At 51.9% G+C, this 15899-nt stretch overlaps 1 protein-coding gene across 3 annotated transcripts in view; it reads right to left on the bottom strand.

The window, feature by feature from the left end:
• Positions 1-1460: 1460 nt before the first annotated feature.
• The window catches only part of FADS2 (fatty acid desaturase 2), a 61891-nt gene continuing 47452 nt past the window's right edge, over positions 1461-15899 (bottom strand). For 2 of the 3 annotated variants that reach the window (XM_023738264.1, XM_023738263.1), the window contains exons 7-12: positions 15597-15673; positions 5139-5236; positions 4812-4908; positions 4408-4487; positions 3544-3669; positions 3052-3103 (exon numbers count right to left, since the gene is read on the bottom strand). In XM_023738264.1, the coding sequence (XP_023594032.1) occupies positions 3052-3103; positions 3544-3669; positions 4408-4487; positions 4812-4908; positions 5139-5236; positions 15597-15673 (530 nt within the window). Of the gene's footprint in view, positions 3104-3543; positions 3670-4407; positions 4488-4811; positions 4909-5138; positions 5237-15596; positions 15674-15899 lie in introns of all 3 variants that reach the window. The other variant, XM_004383858.3, reaches the window with a different exon arrangement.

Genomic DNA, 15899 nt, shown 5'->3' on the forward strand with positions numbered 1-15899 from the left:
TTAACACGTCCGCCCCACCACTCATCCCCGGGATCCCTGGTTGTCACTGATGGACCCTGGACTTACAGCTGGTAGGGAGTGGGGGGCCTGGACTAGGGTGAAGGGCTGGTCACCAGCCCTGTCTTGTCCCATCCCGGGGGGGGTGTGGGGACCAGGTCCAGGTCAGGCAGCAGGGATGGATGGAGTGTTCTCCAGCATTGAACACCTCTGAGGGGTCTGCAAAGAGGATGAGCCTAGGGCTCTTAAGTATTCCGAGATGACGGTGTCCTTGGAGTCCACCTAGTCCAGTCCCTTCACTAGACAAATGGGGAGACTGTGGCCCAGAGGCCGAGGGAGGGCAAAGCTCTCACCCAAGGCCACAGGCAGTCAGTGGGAGGTCCCTGACTCCTGGCTACTTCTGCAACCCCAGGCCCTAATCCAGACACCATGTGGTCACCAGGGAATCACACAACAATCTCAGCTGGTCAGTTGGGGTTGGAGCAGTACAAGGCACACCAAAGTCTACTCAGGCCTGGTGGGAAGCCCCTGGGTACTGGCTACTCTGGGCTTTTCCCTGCCACACCTCGCTTGACCCTGCCGGCTGAGCCAGCCCGGGGATGGACAGTTGGAGAGCAGTGTAGAGGCCAGTTCCTGTACACTCCACAGGCTCTGGGGTCAGACAGGCCTAAGACCCAATCTCTGCGCCACTGCTTATGAGTCAGTGACCCTGGGATGGGGTGACCCTGGCCTCCCCCCAGGCTGCCAGGATGGAATGAGCCATCCTGTGAGCACAGGGACAAGATGGACAGATCCTAAGGAAGACTGGGATTCCAAGTGCCACCAGTGCTCTGTGATCTTCAGGAGATGGGTGGAGGGAGGCTGGAAGAAGCCAGTAGACCTGAGGCTGTGGACCGGGTCATGAAAGGACAGTAGGTCCAGGGATGAGGACAGGCTGTGCTCGGGGCGATGGGGAGAGAGAAGGGAAATGAGGATGTTAGGAAGGGAACCTGTGTAAGCTCCTCATTGCTGCCCTCTGGAGACGTTCGGGAAAGCTTCATGTAGCTCTGGCAAGCATTTTGGGTTTGCATCAGCTGCTGAGGCGGTACCTGGGGAGGAAGGTGGGCTGGTTTACCTGCACAAAGTTCCTGGCCCAGAGTGCATTTCAGGGAAGGGGAGCGTATGTTCTCTGAGAGCAGAGACAGCAGGGGCTCTGGGTAGGATGACCACAAGGGAGGGAGGGGGAGGCGAGGAAAAGGGATGCCTGTGTGTGGTGAAGGAGCCCTGATGGCCCAGTGGTTAAAGCCCTTGTAACCAAAAGGTCGGCGGTTCAAGCCCACCAGCCGCTCCACGGGAGAAAGATGTGAGCAGGAACCAACTCAATGGCAGTGGGTTTGCTTTGTGTGTGGTGAGCCTGGCCTGCAGGAAGCACATCAACCATCCACCCTAGGCTGACTGTATACTGAGCTACAAGGCAGTGAGAATAAAATTATCTCTTTTATTTCCAGAAAACACAGGGGTAGGGAAGCAACGCGATAAAAAGTAAGATCAGGTCCCTACAGATCTAGTCCACCTCTAGGGGAGTGAGCAGCTACCTGGGCTTGTTTCCTCAGTGGAAGGCCAGGGAAAGGCCTGTGTTGCCATGGCAACCCAAAGGTCTGTCAACACTAGATGTGGGTGCTCCCACTCTAAGCTCAATGTGCCCCCCCTTCCCTGAATCTAAATATTGGTTAGTGGGTTAGATTTTTAAATGCAGCAGCTCCAGTGGCAGCAGGCTCCCCTCCCCCACCCTTCACACTTTCTCAGCCCCTCTCCCATCTCATCTCAGCACCCTCCGCCCTCATCAGGTCCCCCCACTCCCCTTGCTCCTCAGGGCTGCCTCGCCCAGAGACTCCCTCCATCTCTCTGTTGCCCACTGCCCTCCCAAAAGCAGGACATGGGGGGCTTGTGGTAAAAGACAGATTGTCACAAGGCCCAGCCTCCCTGCCATCTCCCTATCAGAGAGCATCCTGTAGCACAAGGTTAAAATAACAGTAAGAGTAAAGACAGGAAAGAGAGCCGGGGAACCCCATGAGGAGCGGCAAAGAGGACACCCCCAGCTCCAGTGCCCCCAGCACCCTGCAGGGCCCAACTCCACCTGGCCCAACGGTCCTGGGCTGGCTGGGATGCCTGGCTGGGGGCACTTGGGGAAGGTGGGGTCTGACTGCCCCCGAAGCTCAGGTCTCCCATCCACCCAGGGGTGGCCCGAGCCCACAGGTGGGCTGCCTGCTCCTAACCTGGCCACTGCCTCTGCTGAGCCCACGTGAGTGACTCTCCTTTTGGTCCCAAGATCATGGGCTCTGGAGTTTGGTAAGATGGACTGGAACCTGCTAGGGCCCACGGTCAGAGGTGGAGTGGGTAGGGGTAGAGGAGGGCAAGTCCCTAGGCCCCGGGCCTGAGCTGGCTGCCAGGCAGGCAGGAGTCTGAAATCAGGGCCTAGGGCATCTGAAGGGAAACTGGGCCTGCAGGGAGGCCCGGGTGTTTCTAGACATCCGAGCTGGCCTGCGCGGGGCACAAAGCACACCTCCCAGCAGAAGGCACACCTCCCTGCAGAAGGGCAGGACAGATGTGGAATCAGGCCTGGAGTGCAGGTAGCCATCTGCTTGACTAGCACCCACCCCGCAGACCCCAGGAAAGAGTCTGAGGGGCAGAAGGGAGTGTGAGGCCGGTGCCCGGACTGCCAGCAGGGGCCCAGTCTGCATTAGTGGACTTCTGGTCCCATCCAATCTTCAGGGGCGGGGGGCAGAGGCAGGGTAGAGACACCTCTCGTGTCTACCTCTCTCTGCTCCTATCAGAAGGGGCTAGGAGGCACTGGGAGAGGGCCCAGGCTAACATGGGCAGGCTCCATGAGCAAGGGTGGAGGCAGAAGGGAAGGGAGAAAGGAGAGGAGAAAGAGGGAAAACCAAAAATGGCGCCCGTGAGCGATGTGTGTACCTCAGCCTCCTGGGTACCCTCAGAACAAAAACCCACCCTTCCCTTCGGCCACCACCCAGCCTAACCCCCCTCCCCCGCAACGGGTGCCCAAGGGCTGCAGCTTCATTTGTGGAGGTACGCATCCAGCCACAGCTGCCCAGACTTCTTCAGGGAGCTGTGAAGAGAGGGGTAGGGGGTCAGGGACCAGGATGGTGAAGGATGGGGGAGCCCTTGGGAGGGGCAGGTGCTTCCTCTCAGCTCCAGGGCATGGCTGCCAAGGGGTGCCTGATCCCTGGGGCCTGCAGTGCTGCTAGCTCAGGGCTCCCCAGGGAGGGACCCCTATTCCCAGGCAACTCCTGACAGTCTTAGTTGCAAGGGAGGTACCCCGGTTGAGGGGGTCCATGCCAGGAGGGCAGGCTTCAGATGCGGCCTCTGGAGTGGTCGCCACTGTCTCCACCACAGGGTCCCAGCTGCTTCTGGGTAGGGCCCAGGTCCCTGCTGGGGGCTGACTATGTGCTTCTCGGTCCCCTCAGCCCCCACCCCAACCCCTCCCTCTGTCCCAGAGGTGAACGGGGAGTTGCCTGCGGCCTCCACCGGCCTCAAGGGGTCCCTTACTGAATGATGTCCAGCAGGGCCCTCAGCAGCGGCTTCTCCTGGTACTTGATGCCATGCTTGGCGCACAGGGACTTCACCAGGGGGGCGATCTTGTGGAAGTTGTGCCGAGGCATGGTGGGGAAGAGGCTGGGAAGAGCGGCAGGGGGTACGGAGCATGAGAGGCCCAGGGGATTGCCCTGCCCCCACCCTCTCTGGGTCCAGACAGGCCGGCTGGAGCCCAGGGAGCAGGGCACGCCAGGACCGGGGTCTGCGTGGAGCTGGGGCTGCCTGAGCGGTCGGCTGGCATGGATGTAGAGGGACGGTGGGGCTGTTTATGGACAAGGTGTTTGTGCTTTAGGCAGGTGGAAAGATACTAGATGGCCAGAGACAAAATGTCATGTTTCTCCAAAAAGGAAATGGAAACAATGGATTGGGGGGTGAGGGGGAGTGTGAGAAGAGGAAAACGGAGGAAAAGGGACAGGAGGTGAGACAAGGATGAGGGGCTGCAGGGGTGGTGGGAAGGCTGGGGGGCAGTCCCTCCACTCCATGCCCAGCATATCTAATCTAGCTGGGCCTCAGCTTCCCCATCAATAAAGTGGGGTCAATCTTCCTGCCCTGTTAGCCTCAGGGATCAAATGAGATGCTCTGTAAACTGTAAACGGGGGTGGTTATCACTATGACCATGGGGCACAGGACCGGGGACACCGCCCTGCCCCTGGGAGACAGCACCAGGGAGCCTCTCTCCTGGCCTCTGTGGGGCTGGGGTGCAGATCGAGGGTTGGGGCAGGGACTTTGTCAGGGGGCAGGTTGCCCCCAGGTGCAACCCAGCATGGGAAGTGCCCTCCCACCACTTGCTGCCCCCAGGCCCCGCCAGCCCACACTCACTGGTGCTCGATCTGGAAGTTGAGGTGCCCGCTGAACCAGTCGTTGAAGAAGGACTGCTCCACGTTGCAGGTGGCTGCCAGCTGCAGAGGGGAAGGGGAGGAGTGGCCGAGAGCACGAGGAAGACCCAAAGGCCTCATTCGCATGAGCCTCAGCCTTACCAGGGTCTCGCAGCCCCGTGGAGGGGTGGGCCAGCCTCCATGCCAGCCGCCCTGCCTGGAGTCCCCAGTCCCCACCTGTCCCTCCAGAGGCCGCCCGTTGCCCTTTCTTGCTTAACCCTGTGGCTACCATGGGAAGGCAGCCCTGAGGAAGCCCAGTGTGGGCCCGGGTTGGTTCACGGGAACCAAGTTTCCGGGGGCTGAGAACATGACATCAGGCCCAGGCTCCCCAGGGCGCTGGCAACTTACCTGGCTGCTGAACCAGTCACGGTAGGGCTCGCGGTCAATCTCCATGACGATGTGATTCATCTGAGTGACCCACACAAACCAGTGGCTCTCCAGGAACCTGGAAGAGGGCGCAGCTCAGTGCTGGAACTTCAGGCAGCCCCACGGGGCTCTCCATGGGGAGAACAAAGCCACTCTCCCAACCAGCCCAGGGCAGAGGCAGGGGTCAAGCCAGAGCCCCAGTGAGGTTCCAGGGCTGGAGGTAGGGCCTTCAGGTGGCCCTCATGCCAAAGCCCCCATAATTGCCAGTGCTCCTGAGGCCCTAGAGATTAACCAGCAAAGCTCAGGCACCTGATGAAGTTGAGGAAGAGGAGGGCTCCCAGGATGCCATAGAAAGGGATGTAGGTGATGAAGAAACGGGAGTAGTAGCTGATGGCCCAGGCCAAGTCCTGCAGGGAGAGACAGGATTAGATGCAGGCCCGCCCCAGCCTCCCTGCAAGCACACCTGACTGCAGATGTGTACACACACACATGCACACACGCACACCCGCACACTCCGTTAGGCAATGGTGCCCAAAAGAAACCCCAATGGGCCTCTGCGAAGTTGGGCCCCAGCCCACTGAGGTCTTGTCATCTACATAAACATTGCTTGCCCTGCTTGGGGCTTGCACGACTGCCTTTGTTTCTAGGGAAACATTGAGTGTTTGAGCAGTAGGAAGAGGACTGTGTGCTCTGCTTAGGGAGAGAACAGTGATGGGGAATAGGGACATCAGCAGAGAGGGCAGCCCTGGGCAGGGGCCAGAGGTCAGCAGCTCTTTCACAGTCCAGGAGAATTCTGAAGGTGCATACATAATCTGCACATGCCTCCAACACTTGACAAGTCCACAAAATTGGCCTTTAGCCTGGACCCTGCTCATCAGCACCTGGAACTCCTTCCTCTCTCTCACTCCTGCAGGACAGCGTGGGTCGCCAAGGCCAGTGTACATTGTTGGTCCCTTACCTCGGGGCCCTCCCAGCAACCTGTGACACTGCGGCCCCTTCCCCATGGCCGACTCTCCTCCTGTTCCCTCCACTCCGCTTTCCTCTTCCTGCCCCTCACCGGGGCCTTTCCAGGATCCTGAGCTTGGATCTTTTCTCTCTTGCTGGCTAAGTGTCTTCCTCTGGCTGCCCCCACTGTTCCTCATCCGCTGCAGGCTCACAGCCCATCTCTTGCCACCTCCTCTCTGCTCCCAAGTCCACATGTTGCAGCTGGACCATAGCTGTAGTCTCCCAGTGGTGTCTTGCTTTCATTCATGCCCCCGTGGCAACCAGAGTGACCCTCTTAACGCCAAGCAGACCCCATGTCTCCCCTGCTAAACCCTCACATCCACCTGGAATAATAACCCACAGAGCTGTGTAGCATCTGGCCCCAGCCTGCCTCCCCAGTCCCATCGGAACAACTCTCTCCTCTAGCCACCCTGACCCAACTCGTGCCCACCTCAGAACCTCTGCACTGACTGTTTCCCCTGCCAGAAGGGCTCGGCGCAAGGACTCTGTATGACTGGCTCCTTCTTGCCACTCGAACCTCAGCTTCATGTCACATCCTCAGTGAAGCCTTCCCTGATCACCAGACTCAAGTAGCCCCCAGTGTTTCGTCAGAATATTGTTGTTAGATGCTGTCGAGTCGGTTCTGACTGATAGCGACCCTATGTACAAGAAAACGAAACATTGCCCAGTCCTGCGCCATCCTCACAATTGTTGATATGTTTGAGCCCACTCTTGCAGCCACGGTATCAATCCATCTAGTGGAGGGTCTTTCTCTTTTTCACTGACCCTCTACTTTACCAAGCATGATGAGGAAACGGTCCCTCCTGATAACATGTCCAAAGTATGTGAGACAAATTCTCACAATCCTTACTTCTTAAGGAGCATTCCGGCTGTACTTCTTCCAAGACAGATTTGTTCATTCTTCTGGCAGTCCAAGGTATATTCAATATTCTTCGCCAACACAATAATTCAAAGGCATCAATTCTTCTTCAGGTCTTCCTTATTCATTGTCCAGCTTTCGCATGCATATGAGGCAAGTGAGAACACTATGGCTTGGGTCAGGTGCACCTTAATCCTCAAAGTGGTATCTGTGTTTCTTAACACTTTAAAGAGGTCTTTTGCAGCAGATTCGCCCAATGCAATATGTCGTTTGATTTCTTGACTGCTGCTTCCATGGGTGTTGACTGTGGATCCTTGTCAATTTCAGTGTTTTCTCCATTTATTGTGATGTTGCTTATTGGTCTAGTTGTAAGGATTTTTGTTTTCTTTATGTTGAGGTGCAAGCCATACTGAAGGCTGTGGTCTTTGATCTTCATCAGTAAGTGCTTCAAGTCCTCTTCACTTTTCAGCAAGCAAGGTTGTGTCATCTGCATGATGCAGGTTGTTAATAAGTCTTCCTCCAAACCTGATGCCCCATTCTTCTCTATATAGTCCAGCTTCTTGCATTATTTGTTCAGCATACAGATTGAAGAAGTATGGTGAAAGGATACAGCCCTGACACACACATTTTCTGATTTTAAACCATGCAGTATCCCCTCGTTCTGTTCCAACAACTGCCTCTTGGTCTATGTACAGGTTCCGCATGAGCACAATTAAGTATTCTGGAATTCCCATTCTTTGCAATGTTATCCACAATTTGTTACAATCCATACAATCAAATGCCTTTGCATAGACAATAAAACACAGGTAAACATCTTTCTGGTATTCTCTGCTTTCAGCCAAGATCCATCCGACATCAGCAATGATATCCCTTGTTCCACATCCTCTTCTGAATCCAGCTTGAATTTCTGGCAGTTCCCTGTCAATGTACTGCTGCAACCATTTTTGAATTATCTTCAGCAAAATTTTACTTGCGTGTGGTATCAGTGATATCGTTCAATAGTTTCCACATTCTGTTGCTTCACCTTTCTTTGGAATGGGCACAAATAACGGATCTCTTCCAGTCAGTTGGCCAGGTAACTGTCTTCCAAATTTCTTGAATAGATGAGCAAGCACTTCCAGCTCTGCATCCATTTGCTGAAACATCTCAATTGGTATTCCGTCAATTCCTGGAGCCTTTTCGCCAATGCCTTCACTGCAGCTTGGACCTCTTCCTTTAGAAACATCAGTTCTTGATCATACACTACCTCCTGAAATGGTTGAACGTCAACCAATTCTTTTTGGTACAGTAACTCTGTGTATTCCTTCCATCTTCTTTTGAAGCTTCCTGTGTCATTCAATATTTTGCCCATAGAATCCTTCACTATTGCAACTCGAGGCTTGAATTTCTTCTTCAGTTCTTTTAGCTTGAGAAATGCCGAGCATCTTTTTCCGTTTTGGTTTTCTAACTCCAAGTCTTTGCACATTTCATTATAATACTTTGTCTACTTGAGCTGCCCTTTGAAATCTTCTGTTCAGCTCTTTTACTTCATCATTTCTTCAGTTCACTTTAGCTACTCTACATTCAAGAGTAAGTTTCAGAGTCTCTTCTGAATCCATTTTGGTCTTTTCTTTCTTTCCTGCCTTTTTAATGACCTTTTGCTTTCTTCATGTACGATGTCCTTGATGTCATCTCACAACTCATTTGGTCTTCGGTCATTAGTGTTCAACGCATCAAATCTATTCTTGAGATGGTCTCTAAATTCAGGTGGGATATGCTCAAGGTTGTACTTCGGCTCTCGTGGACTTGTTTTAATTTTCTTCAGCTTCATCTTGAACTTGCATATAAGCAATTGATGGTCTGTCCTGCAGTCAACCCCTGGCCTTGTTCTGACTGATGATATTGAGCTTCTCCATTCTCTTTCCACAGATGTAGTCGATTTGATTCCTGTGTATTCCATCTGATGAGGTCCATGTGTATAGTTGTTTCCATTGTTGAAAAAAGGTATCTCCAGTGAATAAGTCATTGGTCTTGCAAAATTCCATCATGTGATTTCCACTGTCATTTCTATCACCAAGGCCATATTTTCCAACTACTGATCCTTCTTTGTTTCCAATTTTTGCATTCCAATCACCAGTGATTATCAATGCATCCTGATTCCATGTCTGATCAATTTCGGACTGCAGAAGTTAGTAAAAATCTTCAATTTCTTCATCTTTGGCCTTGGGAGCTGGTGTGTGATTTTGAATAATAATTGTATTAACTGGTCTTCCTTGTAGGCATATGGATATTATCCTATCACTGACAGTGTTGTATTTCAGGATAGACCTTGAAATGTTCTTTTTGACAATGAATTCAACAATTTGTAATTCCTGGCATAGTAGACCATACGATTGTCCAATTGAAAATGGCCAATATCAGTCCACTTCAGCTCACTAATGACTAGGATATCGATCTTCAAGTGTTCCATTTTATTTTTGACAACTTCCAGTTTTTCTAGATTCATTCTTCGCACATTCCACATTTCGATTACTAATGGATGTTTGCAGCTGTTTCTTCTCATTTTGAGTTGTGCCACATCAGCAAATGAAGGTCCCGAAAGCTTGACTCCATTCACATCATTAAAGTCAAGTCTACTTTGAGGAGGCAGCTCTTCCCCACTCTTCTTAGTGCGTACCAACCTGAGGGGCTCATCTTCTGGCACTATATCAGACAATGTTCTGCTGCTATTCGTAAAGTTTTCGCTGGCCAATTTTTTCAGAAGTAGATTGCCAGGTCCTTCTTCCTAGTCTGTCTTAGTCTGGAAGCTCTGCTCAAACCTCTCCACCATGGCTGACCCTTCTGGCATTTGAAATACCAGTGGCATAACTTTCAGCATCACAGCAACACATAAGCCACCACAGTACAGCAAACTGACTGATGAGTGGTGGTTCGGAATATTAGACTATTTTATTACCACCCGATCACTCCCTGGTATGTTCTTATTTTATATAGCTGTTTCTTGCCTGATGACTGGAACACAAGCTCTGCGAGAAGAGAGACTTGGTCTAGAGTTCACCGCTGTGTTCCATGGTCTGCCACATGGTTGGTGCTCAATGTGTTGTTGGATGAATCCATTTGTTCCATCAGGTCTACATTCTAGATGCTTCTCCCTCCCGGCTGCCACTGCATTGTCTCAGTCTTCTTAGCTCTCACCACCCCAGAGACTCGGCATGAAGAGCCTCAGCGCACAGGTTCTGGGGTCAGGGTTGCCTGTGTTCCAGCTCCAGCTCCATCATTGACTTTGTGTAGCTTTGGGTGATTTACTTAGCTGTGCCTCAGTTCCCCCATCTGCACGATGGGAAAAGAACCTCTCATCTAGGTTGCAACCATACACATATCCTCGCAAGTAGGAGTGACAGTGATTCCAATTCAGTCCCTCCACCACACTACCACCATAGAGAGCTTTCTAAAATGCAGATCGAACCACATCACTGCTATCTTCAAAGCTATTACGGCCTCCTTCCCGCTGGTCCCTGGGTAGAATGCAGAGCCCTTCCTGTACTTGCCCACGGATTTAGCATCATCTACAGCCAGTCTCCTGACCTATGTATCAGGCTCCTTCCTGCTGCTGTGTGTGTGTACACATTGCTTCAGCTGCCCTGAGGCTCCTTCTCCCCTTATCTGCTTAGCGAATCTACCCTTCAATCCAGCTCTATTCAATTAAGCTTGGCAAACATTCATGAATGCCTTTTCTCTGTAAGGAACTGAGTTAGGTGCTGGGAACACAAGGAGGTCCCTGAAAAGCACTGAGTCTAGATGGACAGGCTTATAAAGAGATTGTTTCAAAGTCATATGGAAGGTGATAGAGATGGCTGCAGGGAAGATGGGAGCGTGGCACAGGGTCCTAACATGATGCTGGGATTTAGGAAGGGACGGCTTGGATGACGCAAATGACGCAAACAGCTAACGCACTCAGCTGCTAACCAAAAGCTTGGAGGTTTGAGCCCAGCCAGAAGTGCCTTGGAAGAAAGGCCTGGTGATCTACTTCTGAAAACTCAACCACTGAAAACCCTACGGAGTACAGGTGTATGCTGACACACACCGGGTTGCCAGGAGTCAGAAATGACTCAACAGCAATTGGACTGGTTTACCATCAGCGGTGGTGCCTGAGCTGGGCTGGGATACATCAGGGATGGGGGGAAGAACATTGGCAGTAAAGGGGAGGATATGAATAGAAGCCCAGACAGGCGAGACTGCACAGTGTGTGTTGGGGGAGGTGAGGAAGCAGGGACTGTATATTTATACGCAGAGTGTATATTCCATTTGCTGCAGCACAAGTGTTGGAGGTGGCGGGGAGAGAGGAAACTAGGAGGCAGACTGGCCAGATCCTGTCTGAATAAGGAGCTTGACCTTTATCTTGGAGGCAATGAGGAACCACTAAAGAGCTTTGAACGACAGAAGAACTTGGTCAAATCAGTAGCTTAAAATAGATCCCTGCCAACTGGAGATGATGAGATTAGGACGTTATTTCAGGAGTTCAGACGAGAAACAACGGAGGCCACAGGGCTGATGAGAAGGTGAGATTCCAGAACCAGTTAGGAGGCAAGACGTGGCTGCATTTATGACTGCGTGGTAGTGAGGAATGTAGGCTGGTTTCAGCGCTGGCCTGGGTAACCAGGGCGGGGGTGCCATCGGCCAAGTAGGAAAGGGAGGGGAGCAGCTTGGGAGGGGTTGGGAAAAGGAGAGTCTGAAAGGCCACGTGTGGCCAAAGGCAAGACCTTAGGACCCAACGAGGTGGCTTCAAGGGGTGGGGGAAGGAGGTGTGACAAATTCTGCCTCTACTTTTCATCCAATTATTTTAAATTTCTTTTTGCGTGTTTCTGTAATGCAGTAGTAAATACACATACCCACAATGGAGGTAGGAGTCCTTGGGTAGCATAAACAGTTAAGCACTTGGCTACTAACCGAAAGGTTGGCGGTTCAAAAGCACCCAAAAGAGCCTCAGAAGAAAGGCCTGGCAATCTACTTCCAATGAAAATCCCATGGAGCACAGTTCTACTCTGACAGGCATGGGGTTGCCATGAGTCAGAGATGACTCGAAGGCAACTGGTTTTTTTGTTTTTGTTATAATGGAGGCATATGCGTGTTGATTTTATTTTTGTGTAAAGAGCAATTCATGATCCAAGCAGAGACCACTAAATTCTGGGGTAGGTGGAGAAGGAGATGTTGTGAAGCTGCCTGAGCAGGAGCAGTCAGACAGGTGGGAGAAGACCCAGGAGAGGTGGGACTGGGAAGTCAACAAGGTAGAATTTCAGGAGGAACGGCCAATGGTGGCCAGTGACCGAATCGCCCAGTTGAAATAGAGCAAAATCCAAGAAGTTGAGCCTGGAAAGCATGCCGGAGTGTGGACACCGGTAACTTTGCAGAACAAAAACAACCCATTGCCACTGAGTCGATTCTGACTCATAGTGACCCTATAGGACAGAGTAGAACTGCCCCACAGGGTTTTCAAGTAGCAGCTGGTGGGTAACTTTGCCAGGGTGGTAAAAATCCCTTGGAAGCCTTCCTCAAAGCCCTTGGAGTTCACCAGCCCCACTCCTGTAGTCCAGGGGTTCTCAACCTCCGCACTATGGACATTCTGGGCCAGGTTAATCTCTGTCAAGGTGCCTAGGTAACGCAAAGGTTTGAACCCACCCTGCAGCTCCACGGAAGAAAGGCCCAGTGATTAACTTTGGTAAAGACTGTTGTTGTTGCGTGATTCTGACTCATGGCAACCCCATGTGTACACAGTAGAACTGTGCTCCGTTGGGTTTTCAAGGCTGTGACCTTCTGTAAGCAGATCGCCAGGGCTTTCTTCCGAGGAACCTCTGGGGGGGGGTTGAACTGCCAACCTTCCAGTTCGTAGTCAAGCGCTTAACCGTTTGCGCCACCCAGGGATTCCTGTTGAGAGGCTCAGTCAGCTGCTATTTTATACACTGGAGCCCAGGGCTTGGAGGCCTGTCCCTTCCTCAAAGCCTGAACCCTACTCCCAGGGCCGTGGTGAGGGCAGGGCTGTCCAGGTTCCCACTGCCAGATGGTTCCCTGGGCCCTGAAAGGCCTGAGAGGTCCTCTCAAATTTCCTTAGCTTTGCCATCACATTCCTTCTAGGGACATAGTCTGATTGCCTTTCCTGCTGTCCCTGTTCCTTGGGGAACAAGTGCAGTGAAAATGGTTAAATATTTACGTCAAGCGTCATCTGCCGTAACAGCTGATTAAACTACCCCCCAGCAATATCTCTTGACCTAGCACAGTGGGGCTCACATTCCCGTTCTGATGTGAATCCTTCTGAAACCCAGGGGAGCCCCTGCATTCACCAGAGTGGCAGGAGGTCTGGGTTCAAATTCCGGCCACTCAGCTGGTCCAGAAACTTGGGGTCAGTTACTCCCTCTCTCCAGCCCTCACTGGCCTGAGTAAAACAGGGTTAAACACCCTAACGTAGCTGGCAATGCTTAACTGTGCCTGGAACACAGTACATATGGGCAAAACGTTCACTTTTTAGAAAACAGTACATCCTAGAAGTGAACGCAGACAGGTTCTTCCTGGCCAGGGCTGGCGGGCTTTGAGTCATGCCTCTTCCCCAAACACCGCTACCTACTTCTAAGGTCACCAGGCAAGGCCCCTTTGCCCATAATTTCAATGACAACACCAGATAAAATACTTCAAAACGCTTAAACTGCTAGACAAATGTGTTGCTGTTGCTGGTGCTGTCAAGTCAATTCTGACTCATAGCGACGCCATGTGACAGAGTAGAAATGCCCCATAGGGTTTTCTAGGCTGTATTCTTTACGGGAGCAGACTGCCAGGTCTTTTTCCTATGGAGCGGCAGGTGGGTTCGAACTGTCAACCTTTCAGCTAGCAGCGGAGCGCTTAACTGTTGCGCCACCAGGGCTCCTCAAATGTGAGGTTTTACGATTTAAAAGAGAGAGAGGTTGCTGGGGTGTAGGGGGCGTCCGAGTGGCATCAGAAGCTTCTAGTCCCCAGTATACCACTTGGTGTCACCTTGGGTACTATGGATTGAACTGTGTCCCCCCCAAAATATGTGCTGTAAATCCTAACCCCTATACCTGTGGATGTAACCCCATTTGGGATTGTTTGGCTAATGAGGCCATATCCCTGTAGGGTATGTCTTAAACTAATCACTTTTGAGATATAAAGGGAGTCCATTAGGCAGACAAGCAAGGAAGCCCAAATGGAGACAGATTGATGTTACGTGGAGCTCTCCAAGGAATCAAGGAAGAGAAGCTGAAAGAGACAAGGCTTTTCTCCCAGAATGAACAGAGAGAGCCCTTCCTCGGAGCCAGCGCCCTGAATTCGGACATCTAGCCTCCTAAACTTACTAATGAAGATCATAGACTACAGCCTTCAGTACGGATTACACTTCAACATAAAGAAAACAAAAACACTCACAACTGGACCAATAAGCAACATCATGATAAGAGGAAAGAATACTGAAGTTGTCAAGGACTTCATTTCATTTGGATCCACAATCAACGCTCATGGAAGCAGCAGTCAGGAAATCAAGACACATTGCATTGGGCAAATCTGCTGCAAAAGACCTCTTTAAAGTGTTAAAAAGCAAAGATGTCACTAAGAACTAAGGTGCACCTGACCCAAGCCATGGTATTTTCAATGACCTCACCTCATATGCATGTGAAAACTGGACATCGGATAACGAAGACTGAAGAAGAATTGATGCATTTGAATTATGGCATTGGCGAAGAATATTGAATATACCATGGCCTGCCGGAAGAAAGAACAAATCTGTCTTGGAAGAAGTACAGCCAGAATGCTCCTTGGAAGCAAGGATTGCAAGACTTTGTCCCGCATACTTTGGACATGTTAGCAGGAGGGATCAGTCCCTGGAGAAGGACATCATGCTTAGTAAATGAGAGGGTCAGCGAAAAACAGGAAGACCCTCAACAAGATGGATTGACACAGTGGCTGCAACAAATGGCCTCAAATACAGAAACAATTGCGAGGATGGTGGAGGACTGGGTAGTGTTTCATTTTGTTGAACGTAGGGTCACTATGAGTTGGAACCGACTCAACAGCACCTAACACCAACAAAAACAAAACTGTGAGAAAATAAATTTCTGTTCATCAAAGCCACCCACTTGTGGTATTTCTGTAGTAGCAGCACTAAAAGACTAAGACCGTGGGCAAGTCTGAAACTTTCAGAGCCTCAACATCCTCAGGTGTTAAACTGGGTTAAAAAATAATAATAAAAGGCCAGCGAGAACTGCTACATCTAGTAAGTGACTGTCACTCATCTGTCCCCTCCTGTGTCCCCGTCACAGTGAACCCCACTCTGCAAAACTAGGCTCTGCCTGTGCCCGGGACAGTTAGCTTATTCAATCAGGGGCGCGTTATCCTCTTACGGGAAATCATGCCTGCACGTACATAAACCCAAGGACACACTGTGTGCCCCACACCGAGCAGCCTGCTCCGGGGTCCCTTTCTCTCCCTGGAAGCAGAACCAGGAGGCTCCTCTGAGCCTGTCTTCTCAGCTAATGCCTGGCTGCTCCCCATTTCCCAACCACAGCATAGTGGAGCCTGCTGCACAGGGTCTCGGGGGCCGCACAGGGAAAACGGGAAGATGATGGCATTACACATTGCCTTCTGGAATTTTCTCTGGGGGCTCTACAAAGGCAGTGGCTGCTCCAGGGGGCACCAGTGTGTGTTGGGGGGATGTTCTTTAGGACTGGCCTGCTGTAGCCTCCCTGGATCCTGGCAGCCTCAGAGAAAGTCCCTTCCTGGGTGTGACGAGGCAGCTACCCCTGGGGAGGAGATACCTGTGTCCCCCAGGCCACACACAGAGGCACAGGGACATGGTGCAGGGCCCTGGTATCCATTCATCCCAGCCCCCTCCTCCCACCCCCGAGCCAGACCTGCCCTCCACTCACCACCCAGTCTTTGCGAACAATCATGGTCATGATGATCTGATACTGGAAATACATGGGGATGAGCAGCGGCGGTCCAACTGCAGAGAGGGCAGAGACATTAGAGGTGTCCCTCCCGCCCACTCAGAGCTGGAGGATCAGAATGCTGAGCGGGTGTCTTGCTCTGCACCTCATGGGCAGGGGTGGCCAGGGACCCTGGGGTCCCAGGATGGGAGCTGGGAGCCTTTCCCATCACTGGATGGTACGCAATCAACACCCACACCCTGCAGCCCGAGGATCACTGAATGGGTGACCTGGAGTAAGCGT

This window comes from Trichechus manatus, unplaced genomic scaffold (genome assembly GCF_000243295.1).
Source record: "Trichechus manatus latirostris isolate Lorelei unplaced genomic scaffold, TriManLat1.0 scaffold00113, whole genome shotgun sequence".
Classification (NCBI taxonomy): domain Eukaryota; kingdom Metazoa; phylum Chordata; class Mammalia; order Sirenia; family Trichechidae; genus Trichechus; species Trichechus manatus.